Source organism: Gigantopelta aegis, chromosome 14 (assembly GCF_016097555.1).
Source record: "Gigantopelta aegis isolate Gae_Host chromosome 14, Gae_host_genome, whole genome shotgun sequence".
Lineage (NCBI taxonomy): Eukaryota > Metazoa > Mollusca > Gastropoda > Neomphalida > Peltospiridae > Gigantopelta > Gigantopelta aegis.
Window position 1 is genome coordinate 41,138,780 of NC_054712.1, and position 27,074 is coordinate 41,165,853.

Sequence of the window (27,074 nt, forward strand, 5' to 3'; positions counted from 1 at the left end):
TTGGCACCAGTCAACGACATTATGGTTTATACAATAGTCAAACTTACTCTAGCGTTCACCTGCATTAAGCAGCCGCCTGCGTTAAGAGGCAACATTTGTATTCTCCGGAATCATCAAATATGATAACGCATGATAACAATGATAAGAATTAAATACACGGCGTCCACGTCCACGTGCACTTTGTACGACTCAAAACATGTTTCTTTAACACACAGACACAGGAGACTTGAATACATAAATACTTTCATTTATTGAAACAGTCTATCTTGTGGAACTCAATATATAAACCAAATATACTAACGGATCGATCCTCCGACCTTTCAAACCTCAGACACACGCTTTAATATTCAAGCTTGCACTTTCTTGAAACCATCATGTCACCGAATTGATGACTAAACTACTTTTCCTTTCAGACACAAAAGCAAACGACTTGAAGATTAAATAAATATGTACATTTATTAAAAACAGTTTGTGTTGTTAAATCTTTTGAGACAAGTCCTCAGTGGTACAGAGCGTGTCCGTATCCCAGTCCTCGTCCTCCGAATCCAAATCCACGTCCTCCAAATCCAAGTCCACGTGCGCCGAATCCAAGTCCACGGACGCCTAGTCCAAGTCCACGTGCTCCGAATCCGAGTCCGTGTCCGTGTCCAGCGAAACCAAGTCCAGCCCCGAGCCCGTGTCCGTGTCCGTATCCGTGTCCGTATCCTGTGAAGAAAAAAAAATACGAATGAATGCATGAATGTTTAAAGACACCCCAGAAAAAGTTACAAATCGGCTATTCGGTTTTAAACAAAGGTAGGTAGGTATACATGAATGTGATTATTTTCATTAAAATTAACACAAATTATAATTATGTAAAACCACAGTCTAAAGAAATGTGGGGAAAGCCATACAATACAAAAATCATTATTTTAAAAACTTCAAAATTAATTCAGGGTGGAATTTGAATGATTCTAAAACAGTCCACCAAAACGTGACGCACAGTCAGTGTACACCGACAATGTTCAAACTGAGGAGGAGGTCCTTTAAAATAAATGAATGGGTCAACATTATATGGTCGATGCGAGCATGGCCCAATACGAATTCACCCTCCTACAATGTATGTTGATTTTTGCTCCTTTTTTCCTTCTTTCCTAAAGCGAGTGGTACATGTTAAACTTTATAGTGACCTTCAAATTTTATTCTCGAACCTGCGAGAGATATGTTTGCTTTGATTTATTTATTACTGTTATAGTCAATTTATAGTTATAGTTAATTTGTAAAAAATATTTGGCAGTGAGATCATATTTTGTAATTTGCTGACGTTAATGTTTTGATTTAATTAGAACTTGATTCTATTTGCTTGGCTTACTTAATTACACTGAACTCACCGTAACCATAGCCTGGGTATCCGTAACCATATCCGGCATGTCCGTAAACGGGGCCACCATAGCCAGCGGCTCCATGGAGACCGCCGATTCCGTGGAGACCAGCGACTCCATGGTAACCAGCACCATGTCCGTAGTTGTAGGTGGGGTACCAGGCGAGAGCAGTACAGCACACAAGTGCGAACAGAACGGTGGACAGGGCGGTCTGCAAAGAAATAATTTCATTGAAATCCATACCAACTTCTCTTAAAGGGAACATTCCTGAATTTGCTGCATTGTAAGATGTTTCCGACTAATAAAATATTTCTACGATTAAACTTACATATTAAATATATTTTCTTCTTTAGCATATCAGTGTCTGTATATTCAATGTGTTTCTAGTCGTCTTAATATTTGTAAGAAGCTCAAACTGGATTCTGTCTTCAAATAATTTCGTACGTACGGAAAAAACGTATTTTAGGAATTGAAATTAAATTTAACCTAGTAAAAAATATTAGAACGATCAGAAACACGTTTAATATACAACCACTAATATTTTATGCAGAAAAATATATTTTATATGTACATGTAATTACAATCGATAAAAAGGCTCTGTTAGTCGATAACATCTTTAAAATTGCAGCAAACTCAGGAATGTCCCTTTAATATTTGTAAGAAGCCGAAACTGGATTTTGTCTTCAAATAATTCCGTACGTACGAAAAAAAAGGTGGGTTTTTTTAGGAAATAAAAAGAAATGTAACCTAGTACAAATATTAGAACGATCAAAAACACGTGTAATATACAGCCACTAATATTTTATGCAGATTAAAAATATAATTGATATGTAATTACAATCGTTAAAAAGTCTCTGTCGATAACATCTTAAAAATTGCAGTAAACTCAGGAATGTCCCTTTAATAAAGTGTGAATGTAGGATAAACAGATAATTGAAGAACAACATTCAAAACATTTAACTTACTTCGCTTTACTCTAAAATCAACAATAGATAACTCACGTTCATATTGACTGTGTTGTTGTACTAGGACCACGGGATTCTACAAATTGTCAGCTGAAAACTGTGATGACCAGTGAAGACAGATGCACAATATTTATACTATTTACACATAGATCGTCACGCCAAAGTGAATTATTATTGTTGAATAAAAGCATCGTTGAAATTTCCATAAGTAGACTTTATGCGATGTGACTGTTTAACAGGTGAATTCTGCCTGTCATAATATGTAAATTAGTTCAACAATGGGTACTTATAATCTCTATGTTATAAAGTGCGCTAAATATTTGAAAACCGTGAACCGTAAACAAACCAAAATACTCAGAAGATATTATGAGTTTGTCGGTGTTCGCAGATAAATAACGCCCAACACGAATACACATATTATTAATTATCTCTAAAACAGCGCAAAGAACTGTAACCGTAAAAGATCCCACTGACAAACACCAACATTAAATGACAAAGATAAAAAGAAATTGTCATTATCACGTCATTTGACATACTCGAACTATACATTTTTTAATTTTTTTTTTTACAGATGGAACAATGTCAAAACCTCATTTCATTTATACAATGTATGTGGTAAAATACTTTCATTGAACGACAAAGCCGTATTGCGATATCAAAATCGTATCTCTGCCCAAGGTAAAGTCCAAAGTACGTTAGGCAAAGTTGTGATAGCCTCCAAAGGAGGACCGCCACTTCTCTTAGCAGATACATAACAGGATGTTTTATCCCTCTGACACCACCCGTAGGAGTACTGCCATTCCCAAGGCTAGCTTTGAAAACCCAAACTTAGGCAGAATAGAGTTCAATGGAATATATATACAGCTGTGATGGCATGCACTCATGAATCACTGTAAAAACAGTGATGACAGGTGTTCGCAAATGTTGAGCATGTCCTGCCCCAACTGTGGCACCCGTTACGAGCACAGCCCACAGACATTGAGTCCATAGTTAAAATATTCCAGATTTTTGCCAGATGAAAATGTACAAGGTCAAAATATGGTATTGCATTGTGAAATGTGTGTTATTGTGAAATGGCTTCTGTGTTTTATTGTAAAATGGCCTCAGTGTGTTATTTTGAACTAGCCTCTGTGTGTTATTGTGAAATGGCCTCTGTGTGTTATTGTGAAATTATATGTGTGTTGTTGTAAAATACCCTCTGTGTCTTATTGTGAAATGGCCTCTGTGTGTTATTGTGAAATGGCCTCTGTGTGTTATTGTGAAATGGCGTCTGTGTGTTATTGTGAAATAGCCTCTATGTGTTATTGTGAAATGGCCTCTGTGTGTTACTGTGAAATTATATATGTGTGTTGTTGTAAAATAGCCTCTGTGTCTTATTGTGAAATGGCGTCTATGTGTTATTGTGAAATGGCGTCTATGTGTTATTGTGAAATGGCCTCTGTGTGTGATTGTGAAATGGCCTCTGTGTGTTATTGTGAAATGGCCTCTCTGTGTTATTGTGAAATGGCTTTTGTGCGTTATTGTGAAATGGCCACTGTGCGTTTACTATGAACATTATTGACGACTTCCTAAAGTCACTGGATGTTATAACCCTGATTAAACAACTTTGTTACCAATGTCGTCCAGATTCTCTATGATAGGTCAACGTATGACACAGATTTTATACTTTTTGTAGTTTCCGTTATTTCTCTTTGTTATTTTACAAGGCGTCATCATTATCACAGCAGACACAATGGCGTGGCAGACACAATGTCACGGCTGACACAATGTCACGACAGACACAGTGGCGTCACCGACACAATGTCACGGCAGACACAATGGCGTGACAGACACAATGTCACGGCAGACATAATGACGTGGCAGACACAATGTCATGGCAGCCACAATGGCGCGGCGATGTCAGGTTGATCAAAGTGACGAGCCGTGTCGCCTTGAACACCTGATATCATCATTGTTTTGACAGTGATTCACGAGTGCATGTCATCCCGACTGTACTTAATCTAATGAGCTCTGTTCGGTGCTATTTTTATTAAGTAAACTAGTCTAGGAGTGACGGTCCTCTTTTTTGGCGATGTTAGAAGAATGCAATCCCGGGAGTAGCTGTCCTCCTATAGACGAGGCATTAGATAGAGATCCATGGAATCAACCACTATTTTGTCAAATGCCCATTCGACTCTGCATTGTGCAGAGATACAGCCGTTGAAAACAATCTACGTCAAAAGAAACAAAAAATAATACAATATAAAACAAACAAACACAAACAAACCACGGTCCATCATTTACAAGAGATTCCCCATTGTTTTCAATACATGCATACACAAACATTAAAAATAAATAATAATTTGAAGAAAAAATATTCATAATTCAGCGTATAAAATTGGAGTGTATAATTATTTTAATTTCAGCATGATTCTGACAGTATTTTATATATTTACATATAAACTGTTTCAAATACATTTCAAGTAAATGTTATCCTTATGAATGTTTCGTTTGCTACATATTTTAAACAAGATTGCAAAACAGATTAAATAGTTTTATTGCCAGTCTGAAACCAATGCATATATTCTACTAAATTCAGCGCCGTATTTGGGTACAAAAGGTCATGAACGTTTAAAAGAGCAATGTTAAAACTTTATTTTGCTTTATTATGAATAGACTGTAAAATTTTCACAGTTGACCTCTCGTCTTGTCCGAGGATTCACCTAATAAATATATTACGAGCAGAATTCACCTCTGAGATAACAACACCGTGTTCTAAATTTTCACCTGTTAAACAGTCACATCGCATAAAGTCCGATCATTAATTCCAGTGATGAGTTTATTCTGTATTAATAGTTAGTTTGTGCGTGACGGTGTGATTGTGAAGACAGTATAAATAGTGTGTGACTATCTCTACTGGTCATCACAATTTTCAGCTAACAGTTTTCAGAATCTTGTGGTCCTAGTACAACACTCATCATGAACGTGAGTTTTTCTAATTAAATGTTCTGTGATATATCTCAAATTATTAACTGTTTTCCATGCTTTGCTAGCTTTGTCTGTTTTTATCGAACTGTTTAAAACTTTCTGTTTAATTTAGTAATGAAATATTACTTAGGATGTGTTCACATTCAAAGTCTTCAGCCTTGTAAAAGTATTAAGTCTATTAAAAGAAGAAGCATATATCGTGACATATATCAAAGTGTTAATTTACTATATCAAATATTGTAAAATGTAATACAGTCAACCATTTTATAACACGATAACAGTTTAATAACATTCGATTGTTTTATGTTGCATTCACTATTTGATTTTCATTCCTTGAGTATATACTGTAATATTTGATATAAAGGACTTGGCGAATATTTAATGGCTACTCCGAAATTATTAAACTTCTTTGATATTAGTATTAATAATTATTAAATTTCTATGATATCTGTATTAATAATTATTAAATTTCTTTTATATCAGTATTAATAAGTACTAAATTCATTTCATATCAGTATTAATAATTGTTAGATTAACTCAGCTTTTCTCTTGCCAAAAATATTTATTAATTTATTAATTTTGAAATGTAAAGATTACACAAGGAGACAACTTAGTTTGTTTTAAATCTACACAGGATGACCACACTCTAAAGGCGTGGCGTCACAGTTAACTTTTACACATTTTGCAACCAATTATTGTTTAACAGCAAATTACTGTTTGGTGTTTTCATAAAAGCGAGATTTAGATTTTCTGTTTCTTATCTATTTTATTTTTCAGTGGCAGCGCGTTACAGTTTTGATATTTTAGAGTTTCTTGTGCAAACTGTATATGCTGTCGATTAATTTGTAGTAATTTATACAAATACAAATGCATGTAAAAAAAAATCCAAATATGACTTTAAAACAATGACAAAGCAAATTTAATGAATACCTTTTGAGATTTGTTTTATGAAGATAAATGTATAGAGAACAGTTGAGTATGGTCTTAAGATATCTGATTTATCCTACTCTGGTCGCCATTTTAACCGTCGCAGTATAAAGCCCATATCATCAGATAGTAACCAGTTATTTTATTTATCCTACAATGCTATATAATACGAAATATGCATTAACCGTTTTATTTCACTTTTCGGTTTTATAGAGTAGTAGGTTGACTATAATACAACAAAATTAAATACTTCTTATTCCAGTCATATATTTTATAATATTAATATATCATCTTGGTCTTATTAAAACCGGCCTCGGTGGCGTCGTGGCAGGCCATCGGTCTACAGGCTGGTAGGTACTGGGTTCGGATCCCAGTCGAGGCATAGGATTTTTAATCCAGATACCGACTCCAAACCCTGAGTGAGTGCTCCGCAAGGCTCAATGGGTAGGTGTAAACCACTTGCACCGACCAGTGATCCATAACTGGTTCAACAAAGGCCATGGTTTGTGCTATCCTGCCTATGGGAAGCGCAAATAAAAGATTCCTTGCTGCTAATCGGAAGAGTAGCCCATGTAGTGGCGACAGCGGGTTTCCTCTCAAAATCTGTGTGGTCCTTAACCATATGTCTGACGCCATATAACCGTAAATAAAATGTGTTGAGTGCGTCGTTAAATAAAACACTTCTTTCTTTCTTTGATCTTATTAAAAGTCATTTATTTATTATTATATTTTAATTTGTTTCGCTTGTAGGGTCAAAGATCAGTATACCTTTGCTGATCTAACTAGGGTAAAAGTAGTGCCGCAGTAGTGCTGCAAAATAAATGTAAATGTTTACTAAGAAGTGTTTTTTATTCTTATTTGCAGACCGCCCTGTCCACCGTTCTGTTCGCACTTGTGTGCTGCACTGCTCTCGCCTGGTACCCCACCTACAACTACGGACATGGTGCTGGTTACCATGGAGTCGCTGGTCTCCACGGAATCGGCGGTCTCCATGGAGCCGCTGGTCTCCACGGACTCGCTGGCTATGGTGGCCCCGTTTACGGACATGCCGGATATGGTTACGGATACCCAGGTTATGGTTACGGTGAGTGCAGTTTAATTGATTACCACTACCTAATGGAATCATTCCCACCATTATGAGAAGCGCAAACCCAGAAAATAAAATCTTTCAAAAAAACATATACAGAGAAATGTTTAGACTCTAGAACAGCCGATAGTCGCATTACTGTACATGTATGGTAGCGATTTAACATGTTAATCAGGAAGAGCTGGTGTAGTACGCCTGTCATAGGCACATATTTTACTGAGGACGATCTGTTAGACAGTTATACAAAACCATGATTTGATTACAAAACCACTACAAACATGAAGCGCAACAGAGATTAACAAAACGGCTCATACTGTGATGTTGTTGAGGTCAGTTTTCAGACTTGGTTTGTTAATGAGACAAAGACTATAGTGATGGTTAGAGGTAGATTTCCTTTGGATCCACTCGCCCTCATGAACACATATGTTTATTTTCTTAGGATACGGACACGGACACGGTCTCGGAGCTGGACTTGGTTTCGCTGGACACGGACACGGGCTCGGAGCTGGACTTGGTTTCGCTGGACACGGACACGGGCTCGGAGCTGGATTTGGTTTCGCTGGACACGGACACGGTCTCGGAGCTGGACTTGGTTTCGCTGGACACGGACACGGTCTCGGAGCTGGACTTGGTCTCGCTGGACACGGACACGGGCTCGGAGCTGGACTTGGTTTCGCTGGACACGGACTCGGATTCGGAGCACGTGGACTTGGATTTGGAGGACGTGGACTTGGATTCGGCGCACGTGGACTTGGATTTGGAGGACGTGGATTTGGATTCGGAGGACGAGGACTGGGATACGGACACGCTCTGTACCACTGAGGACTTGTCTCAAAGATTTAGCAACACAAACTGTTTTAATAAATGTGGATGTTTTATTTAGTTACTAAAGTCTTCTGTTGTCTGTGTTCTTAGGGGAAAGGAATTAAATATAGATTGAACATCGTCAGTGTGTTGAACAGTAAATGATCTACGACTGCCAGAGATTATGTTATGTAATATCCAGGCCGTCACAAGATTAACAAAGGCAGGTTTGAGTTTGGAAAGGGTGTGAGATCTTTTAGGGGGTTCAGGGGCATGCTCCCGAGAAGTAAAGATGCGCAGAGATGCGTTTGCAGGGCAGTTCAGTTTAGTATATTGTGATTCACGAATTTCTTTTTAAAATAATAATTTTTAAAAATGACGGGGGTGGGTGGGTCACGGGACCCATGTAACCTCGCTCTGGGTCCGCTTTTGATTTCGTTTTTGATAACTCGATGAACAGTGACCTAAGGGACATGACATCCACTGTTTGTGGCAAAGCTGTATATAAAATAATTTTGATATTAATGAGAATAATTAATCTTTAATGACTATAAGTGTCCGTCACAATAATATATCAACATTTGCCCACGGTGTTCCAATCTGAATGACAAAACCATTAGCATATGTAAACTGTATCTCTGTACTATATATGGTGCAAAAGAAATTTTTATAAAATTGTGACGGTATTTTTTTCATGAAATAATTACTGTCAGGTACTTTGTGCATAGGACGGCCACTCAACAAGACTGTATCATGATGCCACTTTCTCTTGTTAGATGTTTTTTAAACAACTCGATGTAGTGTCGCGCTATAAAACAGATATGAATCTAGAGGGAGTGTGAAGGACCAGGAGACCCGTCACCCTAAACATATCAATTTGTTCTTTTTCCAACTTTTGTATTTTTTCTTTTTTGTATTGAGATTCCCTTCTCCCATTAGTCTCCGGGTAAAATATTTTCTGATCCGCCCCTGTAAAGATGTCAGTCCTCCTACAGACGGAGTTGTAACCGTATATCGTGGTTAAGATCAGCTCTATATGGATAAAAACACCTGACAGTTAATCCTCCTAAAAACGGAGTTGGGATAATATATCGTGGTTAAGATCAGCTCTATGTAGATAAAAATACCTGGCAGTAAATCCTACAACAGACGTAGTTGGATCCATATATCATGGTTAAGATAAGCTCTATGTAGATAAAACACCTGACAGTAAATCATACAGACAGAGTGGGGACCATATATCGTGGTTAAGATCAGCTCTATGTAGATAAAAACAAAAAACACCTGACAGTGAATCCTCCTAGATACTGAGTGGGAACCATAGATCGTGGTTAGGATCAGCTCAATGTAGATAAAACCACCTGACAATAAATCAGCTTACAGACGGGATGGGAACCATATATCGTGGTTAAGATAAGCTCTATGTAGATAAAAACAAAAACAAAAAAAACAATTAAAAATAATAAACACCTGACAGTGAATCCTCCTACAGACGGAGTGGGAACCGTATATCGTGGTTAAGGTCAGCTGTTTGTAGATAAAACACCCGACAGTGAGTCGCAGCTGAATACTCTCAAGATTCTGTCAAAACATCTTCTGGATTTAGTTTTGTGCAGAGTCATATTGTAGTTTGTAATTTTCGAGAGTGGAAATATTTGTATTTGCTTAAGGTAGTACTAAACGAAATAACTTCCGGATGGGTCAAAGTTCGAGGTGCACCTAACGTTTGATAGAAAAGTGAACACCAGCAGTCCTGTGATTGTTGATAAATGTGAATGTGTTGGTTGTAAAAAAAACAAAAACAATGTTAGGCAAAAAATGTATGCAATTTTATTTCATCTAGTACGACCGTGTCAAGTAGCCTTGTGCTTGAAACATGTATGGGGTACCTGTCAAAAAAGTACTCGAATTTTGTGCGGAACTGGGGTAGTCATAGACGCTACCCGTTATATCAGAAATAAGCAGCTTGACCCCCAATTTTTTCTGATTCACTTTAAGGGTGAGGGGTGGCAATATTTATATTCGTGACGTTTAGGTCGATTAATACGCTGCAGGAAGGAGTTTTAGCCACATATGTTACTATTGTCGTCTGTGGGATTTGATTTGGTAGTATACACCTTTAAGGCATACCACAAAGTCTGTTCTTTTCTAGCCAGATAGTATAGTCAGATAGTATGAATAATCTGTTAGTTCCTGTTACACATTTTCAACATGTTTTTGGTGTGTTTATAGGTGAGTAGCGTATGGACGATTTCACGAGACAGAGGCATATCGCAGTTTGTCATTGTCCGGGATGAAAACTATTTGTTTATATATATCACTTACATGAAAGCTCTTGGGCTACGATTACTAGCATACGAATATTTCTTGGAATTAATTGGTTTTACTCATTGTGATTGGCCAGTGTAGTACACAGCAACTCATTATCTAAAGGTTTATGTAAACGTATGGTGTATGTCAGTGTAGTACACATCAATGCATTCTCTAAAGGGTTATATAAACCATGTGGTGTATGTCAGTGTAGTACACATCAATGCATTCTCTAAAGGGTTATATAAACCACGTGGTGTATGTGTAATACATATCGATGCATTCTCTAAAGGGTTATATAAACCATGTGCTGTATGTGTAGTACATATAGATGCATTCTCTAAAGGGTTATATAAACATGTGATGAATGTCAGTGTAGTACATATCGATGCATTCTCTAAAGGATTATATAAACGTGTGGTGTATGTCAGTGTAGTACATATCGATGCATTCTCTAAACGGTTATATAAACGTGTGGTGTATGTCAGTGTAGTACATGTCAATGCATTCTCTAAAGGGTTATATAAACATGTGGTGTATGTGTAATACATATCGATGCATTCTCTAAAGGGTTATATAAACCACGTGGTGTATGTGTAGTACATATAGATGCATTCTCTAAAGGGTTATATAAACATGTGATGAATGTCAGTGTAGTACATATCGATGCATTCTCTAAAGGATTATATAAACGTGTGGTGTATGTCAGTGTAGTACATATCGATGCATTCTCTAAAGGGTTATATAAACATGTGATGAATGCCAGTGTAGTACATATCGATGCATTCTCTAAAGGGTTATATAAACGTGTTGTGTATGTCAGTGTAGTACATATCGATGCATTCTCTAAAGGGTTATATAAACATGTGGTGTATGTCAGTGTAGTACATATCGATGCATTCTCTAAACGGTTATATAAACGTGTTGTGTATGTCAGTGTAGTACATGTCAATGCATTCTCTAAAGGGTTATATAAACATGTGGTGTATGTCATTGTAGTACATGTCAATGCATTCTCTAAAGGGTTATATAAACGTGTGATGTATGTCAGTGTAGTACATATCAATGCATTCTCTAAAGCTTTATATAAACGTGTGATGTATGTCAATGTAGTACATATCAGTTCATTATCTAAAGCTTTATATAAACGTGTGATGTATGTCAGTGTAGTACATATCAATGCATTCCCCAAAGGGATATATAAACGTGTGATGTATGACATTGTAGTACACATCAATGCATTCTATAAAGGTTACATATATATATATATATATATATATATATATATATATATATATATATGTATATGTATATGTATATGTATATGTGTGTGTGTGTGTGTGTGTGTGTGTGTGTGTATGTGTGTGTGTGTGTGTGTATCTCTATGTATGTGTGTGAGTGTGTATCTCTTTGTGTGTGTGTATATGTGTGTGTGTGTCTCTCTTTGTGTGTATGTGTGTGTGTGTGTGTGTGTGTGTGTGTGTGTGTGTATGTGTCTGTGTGTGTGTGATGTATGTCGGTTGTATAATAGTTAAAGTGAATTTTTTTCTCTTTTTTTTTTGTGCACGTTCTATAAGACAAAGTTAGTAATTATTCATGTCAGTGTAATTTTGTTGTTAAATTATATATTTTTAAATCACTTACAATTCAAAACATACTTCCGTTATGATATTGCTAGCCTGGCTTTGATCATAAAGGTAAACGGTACGAAGTGCGTGAGCAAAGTCTTGAAAAGAAAAATTGGGCCATTCATTAAATTACGTGATGGCAAAATCTCGCTTTTTTGGAAACATACTCACCTTCTTTCACTCTCGCCATACCTTAGCAAACCCACGTTATCGGATTTAGTGTTTGTATTTTTAATTTGTTTCTTTGATATTAATAAATACATAATTATTATTATTATTATTATTATTATTATTATTATTATAAATAATAAATATAACCGAAGCGGTGATCACGGATTCCCAAACTATAATATCTGTACATTACTCAGACATAATGATATATTAATTAATAATAGCAATAATTACCAAACTCACCCACATACACGCACACACTGTCACCTATTACTCGTAGTGATGTGTTATTTAATTACAGCATTAATCCTTCCCCGCAACCGACATACACGTACAGACTGTTACCTATTACAGAGACATATTTATATGTTATTTTATTATAGCAATAATTACCCACCTCAACCCACATAAACGCACATACTATCACCTAACCAACTACAAATGTCAGCAAAATCGGCCCAGAACTTCATTTACAAACAACAATAATACTTTTTTGAAAACACTGTTCAGCAGTAACTGTTCTCGGCAGTATTTGTGGTTAGGCAGTTTCATTAAATATCTTGCCATATTAACAAACAACATTGGACGTGTTTCATATTTTACACGTTAATACACCAGTAAATGACCAATCCTAACATATAATTTTTTTTTTATATTAGATATAAAGATATAAACTGCGCAAATATGTGCAATTTTCATTTGCAAAATCTGTTACAAATTTTAAAAATTAAAAAATCTAAATCAACAGTTTGTTACGCTCTAAGGTGTAGATTACAACAGTTAAAACAATATTGTCGTAACTTCAAAACTTCTCCACATACATTGATTTTCGCATTTTAAAAATGAAAAAAAAACCCTGTCAGAAACAGGCGTGGCAACATTAGAAATCCCAATTCCCCCGGAAACAAGAAGTGGATTAATTCAATATTTTGACACTTTTGTGTAGATAGGAAGTAGGAATTAAATCTAGAATTTCAAGAGTTTTTACGTGTAAATGTCACAGAAACTGACATACAATACTAAACTCGCGATAGAGGCCAATACACATAATCTGTAACCACAATGTTTTAATCCAATTAATCCCACTTGTACGTCTAATAACCTACCAAATTTCAGCTATATAGGCCTAGAATATTTGTTTAAAATGACAAAAAAGACGTTTTTGACTAAACAATTTTATATGATTCGCGATAAGTAGAACATTATAACCGAGGACAGATAGGGAGGGAGGGAGAGAGAAAGATATATACACAGAGAGAGAATGCGTGTGCGTGCGTGCGTGCGTGCGTGCGTGCGTGCGTGCGTGCGTGCGTGCGAGCGAGAGAGAGAGAGAGAGAGAGAGAGAGAGAGAGAGAGAGAGAGAGAGAGAGAGAGAGAGAGAGAGAGAGAGAGAGAGAGAGAGAGAGAGAGAGAGAGAGAGAGATCTGCTATGAGTCACAGGCGCTCATGAATCACTATCTAAACAGTGATGACATCAAGTGTTCGTAAAAGGTGAACATGTGTATACTACATCTGATGCTTCACGAATAGTGTGTTTTTGTCTGTGGGTAAGTGTATAACAAAATAACAGTTGCTTACTGTGGAAGAAAGCGAGTTTCTTCTCTATCAATGAATATTGGATAGACGAAGCCATTACAGATGTTATTGAATGATTTCGATAAGAAACCTGCAGCCATCACAAACGCTGCTTATTTTGGTGCGTGTCAAAAGCTATTTGGTATGCAGCTTTGCCGCACAGACCAGGCAGCACATACCATGGCTTTTAGTTCACCCCTTATGGGATAATAATAACATCACTGGCAGTCTTCTGTTCAGACATGCCAGTGCAATATGTCAGTCGTTTATCAGTTAATATATATATATTCAATTTCTTTCCCCTAAGAACACAAACAACACGAGACTTGAATAACTAAATAATTATGTACATTTATTAAAACAGTTTGTGTTGTTAAATCTTTGAGACAAGTCCTCAGTAGTACAGAGCGTGTCCGTATCCCAGTCCTCGTCCTCCGAATCCAAATCCACGTCCTCCAAATCCAAGTCCACGTGCGCCGAATCCAAGTCCACGGGCGCCTAGTCCAAGTCCATGTGCTCCGAATCCGAGTCCGTGTCCGTGTCCAGCGAAACCAAGTCCAGCTCCGAGCCCGTGTCCGTGTCCGTATCCGAGTCCGTGTCCGTTTCCGTATCCTGTGAAAATAATATGCGTATGAGTGTGATCGATCAAAGTAAACTAATATGATGTGTATGTTTTCACGAATGTGGGTGGATCCAAAGAAAATCTACATAAACATTACGGTATCAGGCTCTAGCCCCCCACCCCCAATAATTCTGAATAAAAAATATTGGTAGTAGATTTTACTTGAATTGAGGAAATTGCATTTGAAGATATCTAGTTTTAAAAATTGTACGGGGTAGCATACCCCCCGAACCCCCTAGAAACTTTGCTTTGTACCCTCGATCTCAATTAGCTTTAAGCTTTGCAGCAATTCAGTAATATCTGACAAATGGTTCATCATTATATGCAGGATGGAAAGTTAAGTGCGTTGAAAACGTAAATATAATGCATTTTAAATATATTTTCAAATATTACTATTTTTTTTCTCTTCTTCTGTGCAAAATCGCTACCAAATTTGTACAGTGTCGTGAATTTCCATTAACACTGGCAACTTTGCTTTAAGCTTTTGGTAGGTACGCGCTTCTCTTATTACAGTGAGAATGGTTTCAGTAGGTAACAGTAATCAGTTCAACTGAACTCACCGTAACCATAACCTGGGTATCCGTAACCATATCCGGCATGTCCGTAAACGGGGCCACCATAGCCAGCGAGTCCGTGGATACCAGCGGCTCCATGGAGACCGCCGATTCCGTGGAGACCAGCGACTCCATGGTAATCAGCACCATGTCCGTAGTTGTAGGTGGGGTACCAGGCGAGAGCAGTGCAGCACACAAGTGCGAACAGAATGGTGGACAGGGCGGTCTGCGAATAAGAATAAAAAAAACACTTCTTAGTAAATATTTACATTTATCCTGCAGTCACTGACCACACAATTACTTTTACCCCAAACATGTTGAGATTTCACTCTACAACGTAAACAAACTATTTAGGGTTAAAATATAATAATAAACAAATAACTTGAGTAACAAGTCGATTAATATTAAATATGACAAATAAGAACTGTTTAGATATGTCATGTGGAATACTTTTGTTCTTGTGTATAAAAGAAACATTTTGATGATCTTAATAATTTCACGGGGCGGGACGTAGACCATTGGTAAAGAGCTCGCCTGATCGATCCCCGTCGCTGGCACCATTGGACTATTTTTCGTTCCAGTCAGTGCACCACGACTGGTACACTAAAAGCCGTAGTATTTGCTATCCTGTCTACTGCATGGTGCATATAAAATATTCCTTGCTACTAATGGAAACATGTGGCGGTTTCCCTCTTTATATGTCAGAATTACCAATATTAGCCGATGATGAATAAATCAATGTGTTCTAGTGGTGTCGTTAAACAAACCAAACTTTAAAGTCTTTGATACTTCCACAATACAACTCAGTTGAATACTACAGGTTTGAATACTACAGGTGTGGATACTACAGGTGTGAACGCACCTTAACGCTTACGCACTATTGTGTTACTACATTAAACAGATGGTCATAATACTTTCACCTCAGCTGAATACTTCAAGTGTGAAGACACCTTAAGTTTTAAACAGTTCCATAAAAACAAGCAAAGCTAGTAAGACATGCAAACCAATTCATAATTCAAAGTACTCAACAGGACATTTAGCTAGGAAAACTCACGTTCATGTTGACTGTTGTTATACTAGGACCACGGTATTCTGAAAACTGTTGACTGAAAACTGTGATGACCAGTGAAGAGATAGACACACACTATTTATACTATTTACACACACACCGTCACGCACAAGCAAATAATTATTGCTCAATAAAATCATCACTGGAATTTATAATCGGATTTTATGCGATATGACTGTTTAACAGGTGAACATTTAAAACATGGTGCTGTAATCTCAGAGGCGAATTCTGCTCGTAATATGCTAATTAGGTGAATCCTCGGACAAGACGAGAGGTCAGGTATGAACAAATTACAATTTATTCATCATAAAGTGCACTTAAGTTTTAACATTGCACTTTTAAACTGTCCTGACCTTTTGTACCCAAAATACGGCGTTAAATTGAGTAGAATATGTGCATTGGTTTCAGACTGGCAATAAAAGTGTTATCCGTTTTGTAATCAGTAATAGTTTACAATTTATTCATCACAAAGTAAAATAAAATGTTCAATGTACACGAAATACGGCAATATTTTGAACTGTATCACCATCCATGTATTTCTCTTAATATTGGACGACACATTTTCTCATTTCTTTTCTTTTACGGGTGAGATGTTCTAGTTTTGTTTATGGTTGGCAGAAAGGTCGCATGTAACAAGAATCAATAACGGTCATCTCTGGGATTTCGTTTGGAGGTATACATACCATAGGATGTTGTTCGTTGTTGGATATTGATTGTTGTTTGTTTGTTGTTTGTTGCTGTTGGTTGTTTGTTGTTGGTAGTTGGTTGGTGGTGGTTGGTGGTGGTGGTGGTGGTGGTTGTTGTTCGTTGTTATAATCCAAAGTCAGTACGTTGCTGGTTCGATTGAAAGGTTAACAATTATTTCACTGGTATGTATGTGTGAGTTTGTGTTTGTGCTGTGTGTTTGTATGTGTGTGTGTGTGTGTGTGTTTTGATTAGTTTTGTGTGTATGTCTCGGTGCGTGTGTGTGTGTGCTGTTTATGTGTATGTATGTATGTATATATGTATATATGTATGTATGTATGTATGTGTGTGTATGTATTGATGTATGACTATCTATATATTGTATGTATGTCGAGGTTGACTATTACATACATAGATATTAACGCACAGGCGCAGGGGATAATTAAATCCTTTCTGGCCTCACAAATTGTCCCATGCCGTTGCTGGGACTCGAACCTGTGGCACCGATTCGCCCGCATATTGCAAGGCTAACCACGATACGCTCTGAGCTATCGAAGCTTTCATAAAAAGGAAGTTCTTTAACTCAAACATATGCATGGGGCCTACAATCTACGCGGTCGATCCCGCTTACGTGCATGGAACAGTGGGCAGACCTGGCACTGGCTAGTATGTATTGATGTATGAATATCTATATATTGTATGTATGTCGAGGTTGACTATTACATGCATAGATATCAACGCACTGGCGCAGGGGATAATTAAATCCTTTCTGGCCTCACAAATTGTCCCATGCCGTTGCTGGGACTCGAACCTGTGGCACCGATTCGCCCGCAAATTGCATGTATGTATGTATGTAAGTGTGTATTGTTTATTTTTGTCTGTATGCCTGTGTGTGTGTGTGTGTGTGTGTGTGTGTGTGTGTGTGTATTGTTTATATGTGAATCTATGAATGTGTATGTGCGTGCGGGATCGTACTTGTATGCGTGTGTGTATGTGCTTACGTGTGTGTATGTGTTTACGCGCGCGCGCACGCGCGTGTGTGTGATCTCTGTGTGTATGTGTTTATGTGTGTTGTGATCTGTGTGTGTGTGTATGTATGTATGTATGTATGTGTGTTTTGTTTAATGATACCACTAGAGCACATTAATTGTTAATCATGGACTATTGGATGTCACACATTTGATCATTGTTACATATGGTGCACTGTTACATTTTTTCATTAGTAGCAAGGGATCTTTTATATGCACCATCCCACAGACAGGATATCACATACCCTGGCCTTTGATATACCAGTCGAGGTGCACTAGCTCACGAGAAATAGCCCAATGAGCCTACACATGGGGTTCGATCCCAAACTGACCTCGCATCAAGAGAGCGCGCTTTACCACTGGGCTACGTTCCACCCCTGAAACAGTCTTAGTCGTGAAATATTCTAAAGACATTTTCAGGGCTTGAAATTAGCGAATTGACGTATGCTAGTTCTGGATCTCTCAATAAGAAACCCGGTGTTCGTACCAACTAAAATCGGCGCACAATCCTACGTGACTGCACTTCGTCTGCATCACCGCACAACTGTCAATCTTACAGAGCTAAACTTCTTTTGAAAGTGTCAGTCACAGTTTGTTGTTTCGTTGTTTTGTTTTATGTTTTTCTAAATAATAAATGACGTCATCAAAGGAGAAGTTCAGTATTGAACGTGTTAGATACTAGCGTGGTAGTCAATCCTTACAATATTAAACATTTATCTTGTGAATTCAAAACAAGTGGTGTGCAACTAGAAATCTTCGTTTGGCAAACATTTTACAGGAAATGATTTGTAAGAAACTTCTTTCAAAGCCGAAGTGATATTACTTTGTACTTAGATGCTTGTTGTTTACTTTTGTTTCTGTGTAGTCTTGCGATTTCTCCACAGTCTTGCTACAGCTATTCCATCGTTCAGACTCTTTCTTTATGTATGTGATTTGTCCCAAGTGTGGTTTACCCTTATTAATAGTTAATACCCAGGAATGGGCAATGAGGAATGGTTCATTGTCTGTACCAAGCTCCCTGGTGTCGTGAATTGTCCATAGCATAGCAAATGGTTAACTGTCTTGGCCCAGTTAACTCTTAGAAAAGTTAACGTGTCCTCATCGACATCAGGGCCTGTCCACACTCAATCTCTAATGACGTCTCACGCATACAGTTTGTATGGCGTTGTCATGGCATTAGAATCTCGAATCCAGACACTAAACGTTTTATGAGCACCAGGCCAGATCATATGCAATTTTACTGCGCAGTGTTCTGCGACACCTTTCAGTGGTTCATTGGCTATGTGGGTTATATGGCCTGCTTGCGGTATCCTGTATTCCCAACCTTCTTACAACTAGTTTTGCTGCCTCTCTGAATTCACCATCTCTGCCGTGTTGCACACTTCGTGGTAATCTGAGACAATGAAAGATACTTTCCAGTTTATGTTTTACAGAAGGACTTCTTTTGTCCGATAATGGTCTCAGCGATGTATATGTAGTGAACGTTTCCATTATTGTTAATATTTACTTATGTATGATTCTCTGTGCTATACACTGTCTTTAGTCACGTCCACTGAATCGATTTTAGATGACACTACACACGTTTACATATAACTGAACGAAGGGGAGCTACGTTCGTAAATCGAACGTTTAAAGTTTGCTGCATTGTAAGATGTTTTCGACTAATACAATATTTCTACACTTACATATTAAATATATTTTCGTGTTTAGAATATCAGTGTCTGTACATTCGATGTGTTTCTGGTCGTCATATAATATTTGTAAGTAGCCCAAACCGGATTTGGTATCCCAATAATTTTGTACGTACGAAAACATATATGTTAGGGAATAAAATTAAGTTTGACATAGTACAACCGTTAGGATGATCAGAAACACGTTTAATATATAGTTACTAATCTTTTATTTAGAAAACATATCTAAAGGACATTCCCGAGTTTGCTGACTTTTTAACGATTGTAATTACATATTGTTTGCATAAAATATTAGTGGCTGCATATTAAACGTGTTTCTGATCATTCTAATATTTGTACTAGGTTAAATTTTATTTTATTTCCTAAAATATGGGTTTTTTCGTACATACGAAATTATTTGAAGACAAAATCCAGTTTGGGTTTCTTACAAATATTAAGACGACCAGAAACACATTGAATATACAGACACTGATATTCTAATCAAGAAAATATATTTAATATGTAAGTTTAATCGTAGAAATAGTTTATTAGTAGGAAACATCTTACAATGAAGCAAACTCAGGAATGTCCCTTTAACGTGTGATTACAGAGAGTAAAAAGTCTTTGTTAATTGACATCGTCTTAATAATCGCCTAAAACTCAGGAATGTCAACTTTAATTCAATAGCTGGTTTAACACAACCGCATCATCATTTTAAGATTAACACAACTTATAAAACAGGATATTCAAGCCCGTAGCCAGAATTTCGAGTGGGGAGGTGGGTTCGACTGTGTATTTGATGGGGCCTTTTGGATATGAAACTTTGAATGGGGGTCCAGACATGTTGCCACGGAATTTTTGAAATCTCTGCGAGCCTAAAGAGCGTTTTCCTGTCAATTTAAATTTAAAAATTGATATTGCTTGTTATAACCTTAGTAACAATAAATACAGAACCATAATCAGTTCCTTTAATAATGGACATATTTAAGAAAAAGGAAACACATTCCTTCTTAAAATTGTATCATCTCGAATCACAGCCAACACATGCAGCACCTGTCTTAATATGCCTAGTCGCTGGCCCGTAACCAACATGTCAAGTTGGAGATCGACTTTGTATCAGACAGAACTACTGAGGAGGACGTAGCCCGGCGAGGCGACGGGGGGGGGGGGGGGGGGGGGGGGGGGGGGGGGGGGGGGGGTATGAGGGTCCTCCCCTAGAAATGTTTGGAATATTGACTCCTCTTTAGCGCTATTTTGGCGTGTTTTCTGCTGCTCTCAAAGGATTTTTAAAATCACGCTTTTTGATTTCGTTAATAACGTTTATTTGATTAATCCCGTAAACTGCAGACATCGTAACCATTTATACTCCGTTCCATAAGGAACGCCTTTTTAAAAATACTATTACAATTACTTCAAGTTATATATCTCTGAAGAGATTGTTTTCTAAATTCCACATAAAAATTGTATTTAAAAAAAAAAATTGGTCATATCCAAACTACTATTATTTTTCTTCTTACGTCCAAACCAAAATTATTTACCAAAACAACCCCCAACAAAAAACAAAAAACATAAAAAACCCAACACATTTGACCTATAAGGTCAATCCATTTCAAATCAACAAATATCCCACGTTCTTAGATTTCATATTCACTTGAAATTTGACACCAAATATTCCTCAGTCATTTACATGAATAAATCTGAATAATTGGCTCTGTATTCCAAGTTGGGTTTTCTTTTTAAAGAAATTGTCATATTGTAAACCATAGTAGGTGTAAAATTTAGCTCGAAAATTGCCGATATCATTTTTATCCTGTTTGAAGAGCAAATAATGCAGATAGAAATCTAACATTTTCGAATTAAATGTTAAGGTTATAAAGGTCTGATATATAGCAGGCTGGCAGCTTTCATTAGTCATACTGAATGCCTAGAGACAACTGAAAAATCTTTAAAATTCCATTTTATTCATTGATGCATGATTCATTGGAGTTTGTAGTTCTAAACCTGCATATAAACATGAAATTTTAGCAGACATGTTCCGAAGTATAGAAACTGGTCTATTTGAAACATCTGCTACCTTACAGAAAAACTCTGCTAAATGACTTAATGAAACTAACTCGATCGAAATCTGCTGTGCATCACAACACAATCTAAAACGAGCACTTAGACGGTTGTATAAATCGAATGTAGTTAGACCACTGTTGATCAGTCAACCGATTTCTCCACAAATTCTCCAAACATAAATTGTCCAACTTTGGCTTTAGCTACTGGAGTGCGCCATAAACTGAATGAATGAATGAATGTTTAACGACACCCCAGCACGAAAAATACATCGGCTATTGGGTGTCAAACCATGGTAATGCAAAGAAATAAAGTGATGATCAACATCAATATAAAAATTCAAGGTTTAAACAAAAACAGTGTAAAGAACTGTGCAAAAATACAAATACAAATATCATAGAATTTTACGGACACCGAATTTTACTCTAAACTTCAATTTGTGCTGTATTGGCCATTCTCAAAGAGAATGTTACACCCCTGCACCACGGTGAGGTTACAGCACACGCAGGGGCCATAAACTGTTTCGCGGTAGTCGAACTGGAGGAAGATAACACACCTTGCGAAGTTTTTGAATTCATGTCTGACCTGGCCACCATGGGGCAATTACTGTTGATGTAGCTTTCTGAGACATGATTGTGTTCAGTACTTGAGAAAGAAGACGGAACGGAGGATTCACATAATTGTTGTGAGCATTCCAATCGTTTTGTGCCACTGCATGGATCCCTGATGAAAAAGGGTCCATGAACTAGCTGTTGTATATTGGTGTCTGAGTTGGTGTATTTGTAAAATATTTTATTGTCCCCAGAATATAGAATGGCAGTGTTAGGGTTGGGGTGCCCTGAGCTCACGGTCTCACAATATGTTTTATATTACATATGGTAGACATATTTTTATATACATGTACATACATATAAATAGCAAAATATATACACACGAACAGATATAATGAACACACCTTATGTATATTGTTGTTGATGTTTTGTTTGTTTTGTTTTTTGTTGTTGATTTTTTTTAATCATTATTATCTGGGGCCAAAAGGGCAAGAAAAAGGAAAAGATGTTAGGTACTGGATTAGCATTGATAAAACAAATGTTATGAAAAGGTAGAAAGTGTAGAAGTGCGAAGAAGGTATTTATCTCAATCTTTGATAAATTTAATAAGCTTTTATTATGTTTATATTTGAAATAAATTATAACACTGCTCCCATTGTTTCTTAAAATCTTCATAATTACCATTCTTAAATAAGATACATTTTTCAGTTTCCAACTTTTCTTTAATTATAATTTTTAAGGCAGAGAAGTTTAATTTTTGTTTTTGTATTTTCATGGTATAAATATAATATGTATGTTAATAATTAACCAATTGATTGCACATGTATTTGTTTTCTTAAGCAGACCCAAAATGGCAATATGTTTATCTATAATTATGCATATCCAGTTTGTAATATTTTTCCAAATTATCTTAACATAAAATAAATGTTCAATTGTCTCTGGCATACGATTGCAAAAAGTACGTTTATTTGAATTAATGTAGAAAAGTGTTAGTAGCGAGAAATCTGTGTATAATTTTATATTGAAAACAACGTAAAGTTGTATCTCTAACGCATTTAAAAGGTATATTGTAAAATATATTCCATTCTGCTGGTGAATAACAAAAACCTTTATTTTTATATTTTAATTGAGACTTTGGAATGACTGTTGTGTAACATAAACAGTTATATGTTTTTCTACATCCCGTTTTGTTTTTAGGAAGTTTTTTTAGCTGGGTTTTTTCGTTTGTAAATGACTCGTTTATTCAATCGTTATGTTTTCCATATATCCCTATGAAACATTTCACTGCATTAATTAAAGAAGCATACTCTAGAAAGTTTGCTCTTATATTAAATTTGAAACATCGTAGTACGTTTGCTTAAATGACAATAACCGTAGTGCCGTGACATACACGACTGGTATATCAAAGGCCGTGGTATGTGCTATCCTGTCTGTGGGATGGTGCATATAAAAGATCTCTTGCTGCTAATTAGAAAGAGTAGCCCATGAAGTGGCGACAGCGGGTTTCCTCTCTCAATATATGTGTGGTCCTTAACCATATGTCTGACTCCATATAACTGTAATTAAAATGTGTTGAATGCGTCGTTAAATAAAACATTTCTTTCTTTCGATTAATTTATATCTAATTTGCAAAGTTATCATGTTCTCATAAGCGTACGAGACAGGGGCGGGGAGGTGGGGAAACTCCTTTCACGTTTGCCAAATTTCTGTCGCGTTTGATCGAGAATCGTTTGATCGGTCGGTTGATATGGTGCGTCAGAAGAACAGCAGTCAGTATTACAGATCAATGAGGAACCATCGCCAACATCATCATCTGCCTCTGGATGTATACTAGAAGTCTCTTTCAAAGACCCACCTATCGCTTCCTCTTGTTCATTTGAACTAAACGTGTGCCTGCAATAAATATTATGGTAAAAGAAAATGTATATTATGTCAAATCTTATCAAACCTAGTTTTACGGGGGTGGGGTCGTATTGGTAGTGGAATGGGGCTAAATGATAATGTCTGCTCAGTAAAGAACTAACAATTTGTTTGAACGGGGTGAAGATAACTAACCATATCAACTTTAATTGGGAATGGCACATATAGATGGTGGGAGGGGCTAAATGCTAACATAACTATTACAAACTAAGTACTTTTTCAAAACATTTTGTTTTTCATAAAGTATTTGTATAAGTTCAAGCGTAGGTGTCAGGGGTGCCCCAGAGTGTAGACCACCCTGCAGGCAAAATGTTTAAAATATTAATTGCACCCTTTTAGTTTTATCACCCAACTTTTCAAAGTAACTGACCCCCTTTTAAAATTCCTGGATTCGCCTCATGTCAAGGCTATACAAACTAGAATAGTTCTACCTTACCAACAATTGCCCATAGCAGACATCACCCAGCTGGAAAATAGCTGCATCAATGTGGTGTAACAATGTTCCTATGAACTAGCATTTTTAAAACTGTAAAACTAAAATATTTAGACCAACCCTTAAGATAAAATGTATTTTAAACTGCCCTATTTGGAAATGTTAAGGGTAAACAAGGCACCACATTAATTCGTAAAATCTTAATCATTGGTTATCTGAAAAGTTGAGAAGAATATTGTACATTATATTGATTTGTCGTCCTATATTGTGATTGATTTCATAAAACAAGTTACACAACCGGTTGATGAAGGCAACATATATCTTCATGTAACATATGTACACTTATACAAAAACCAAGAGTACCGGCGAGGTACATGATATGCACGTCAGGAGTTTGTTACAAAACCATACATATTAATGAATGTGTTTACATGTATGATTCAATCATACATCTGTGAAATATGTGCAATGGGATGGATTAACGGTTTGTTTTGGACATGATATTGGCAGACAGTTTATGTATGTAATGATATCCAAAACAAAACCGCCATGAAATTAGGATATGGATTTTTGGTGCTGAATTCCATACTGTAAGAGTAGTTATATTGAATAGACTAGATAAGTGAGTAAAACATTCTGGACAAATTGCAATTTCATTAGCATTAGCAATGAAGTTGACAGAATACAATGAAACATTTAAAATATGCCCCAGACAAGGGTTTAATGTAATGTGCTGTAGACCATGAAAAGTAGGTCACAGTGACACCCCAAGTTGTACATGCAAGCAAGGTGTGATGTTCCTATATGAATTGGTAAAGAAGATATGCCCCTGACAAGGATTCAATGTAATGTGCAGCAGACCGTGCAAAATAGGTCACAGTGACCTAGTTTTGATATGCGACACACCGACATCCCAAGTTGTACATGCATGCAAGTTTTGACGATCCTATATGAATTGGTAAGGAAGATATGCCCAGGACAAGAAACGTTAATAGACAGACGGACGGATGGACAACGCCATACTATAATACGACCCATCAAAGACTGGCGTTTAAAAAACATAAGCTAGACCCACAATTTGGTGACATTGAAAGAACTAATTTTTATTACATTTATTTTCAATAAAACATAGCAAAATGACATGATTGACTAAAACAAGAAAATATACTTAAAACCCACAAATTTTTTTGTAAAACTTTATTTTACTTTCTGGACTACTTCTGTAATATTTGACAACATTTTCGAAACTTAAATCAAATTTTGTGATCAAAAATGGACATTAGACAAGACTGTGTTAAAATGAGAAACGAAACACTATTTTAAAATATTAATTAAAGGTTAAGTGTGTTGGAACCAAAATATTATTTTAAAATACTGATTTTTGAAATTTACAATTTTTTGATCGGTCAGGGTGGGTGTACGTTATGACTTACTGCGGTCACAGTTCACAATATATTTTAAATGTAATTGATATTTTGTGATCAAGAAAGGTTCATTAAAGAGTTTTCATCAATAATTTAATGATTTTTAAAAAAAGTTTTAAATCATGTGCTATCTATACAGTGCTGTCCGGTGTATCGGCGCACCTCAGCATTCAAAAACCATTTCCTATGTGAACACTGTGAAATACTTAATAAAATGTGTCTCTCACCAATGAAGCAGCGCATAATATGAAATACACTACAAATTGTTTTATGTCTGTAGTAAATAAACATTTAAAAATTGTCCATGAATGTAGACACCCCCTTGTATCCAAAACGATTTGCATGTCCGGTGATTCGGCGCAGTAGATGTGGATCGGTGACCGTGCTATTTATAAACCGCCTATGATCTCACTTTGTAGCCCATAAACGCTATACTATTGTCCCAGGATTATTTTAGTACTTTTTTGTTTTGTCTTGTTAAAACATATTACTATTTAAATGAAAGATTACACATGAACCATCTCGTGATCAGTTTCGGAATCGTTTTCTTGAATGGCACAGTACTGCAGATGCATACATGTTCATTATCATGCATGGCTAAGATGCCTACATGGATTTTTTTCTCTCGGATAGATTGTGCACACACGTGGATCGTATTTCGCTTTTATTCTTTTTTTATAATTTGTTATTATTATTTTTTTTTTTTTTTATTTTTTTTTTTTTTTTTTTTTTTTTTTTTTTTTTGGGGGGGGTAACAATGTGACAGTTGTGAACTGGAATGACTGTCAATTAAGGAAAAAGAATTACTATAATTTTTTAAATGCGGGAACGGTTTTTTAGACTGGTTTTAACATTCTTAATATCAATAAGGCTGACCTACTTCGCGTTTATATACACGAAAGCAGGTGAATGATTTATTTTGAAATTATGATATGGGAAATTCCACGGTTACTCGCGTTACATTTTTACCATACAAATTCTTTTGATTTGCTCAGGATTAATAATTATACATTCAAAAGTTATTTTGTTTATTACATTTTATTAGTTCAATAATCAATGTATATTATAAAAAAAAATAAAAAAATATGATGATTAGTTTTCATACTGTGAATGTGTAAACATCGGTTACTCGCGTTACAAAAAAAAGGACATGACAAAAAATGAACACTTAAAATCCAAAGTCTCCTCATACTGTAACAGTTATGATAAAAGTGGATATATTGGTGTATAACTATGGTGTTTAGGAATCTTTATATGATAAGAGTT

General features: G+C 36.3%; 2 protein-coding genes across 2 annotated transcripts; one reads left to right on the plus strand and one right to left on the minus strand.

Moving 5' to 3' along the window:
- Positions 1–499: 499 nt before the first annotated feature.
- LOC121389255 (keratin-associated protein 19-3-like) lies at positions 500–2,368 on the minus strand. The gene is made up of 3 exons (XM_041520854.1): positions 2,363–2,368; positions 1,371–1,572; positions 500–705 (listed from the first exon to the last, which is right to left on the minus strand). The coding sequence occupies exons 1-3, from the start codon at positions 2,366–2,368 to the stop codon at positions 500–502; spliced, it is 414 nt and encodes a 137-aa protein (XP_041376788.1).
- A 1,843-nt stretch (positions 2,369–4,211) lies between these two features.
- LOC121389256 (clumping factor A-like) lies at positions 4,212–14,297 on the plus strand. The gene is made up of 4 exons (XM_041520855.1): positions 4,212–4,279; positions 7,085–7,304; positions 7,747–8,119; positions 14,182–14,297. The coding sequence occupies exons 1-4, from the start codon at positions 4,212–4,214 to the stop codon at positions 14,295–14,297; spliced, it is 777 nt and encodes a 258-aa protein (XP_041376789.1).
- The last annotated feature ends 12,777 nt before the right edge of the window (positions 14,298–27,074 follow it).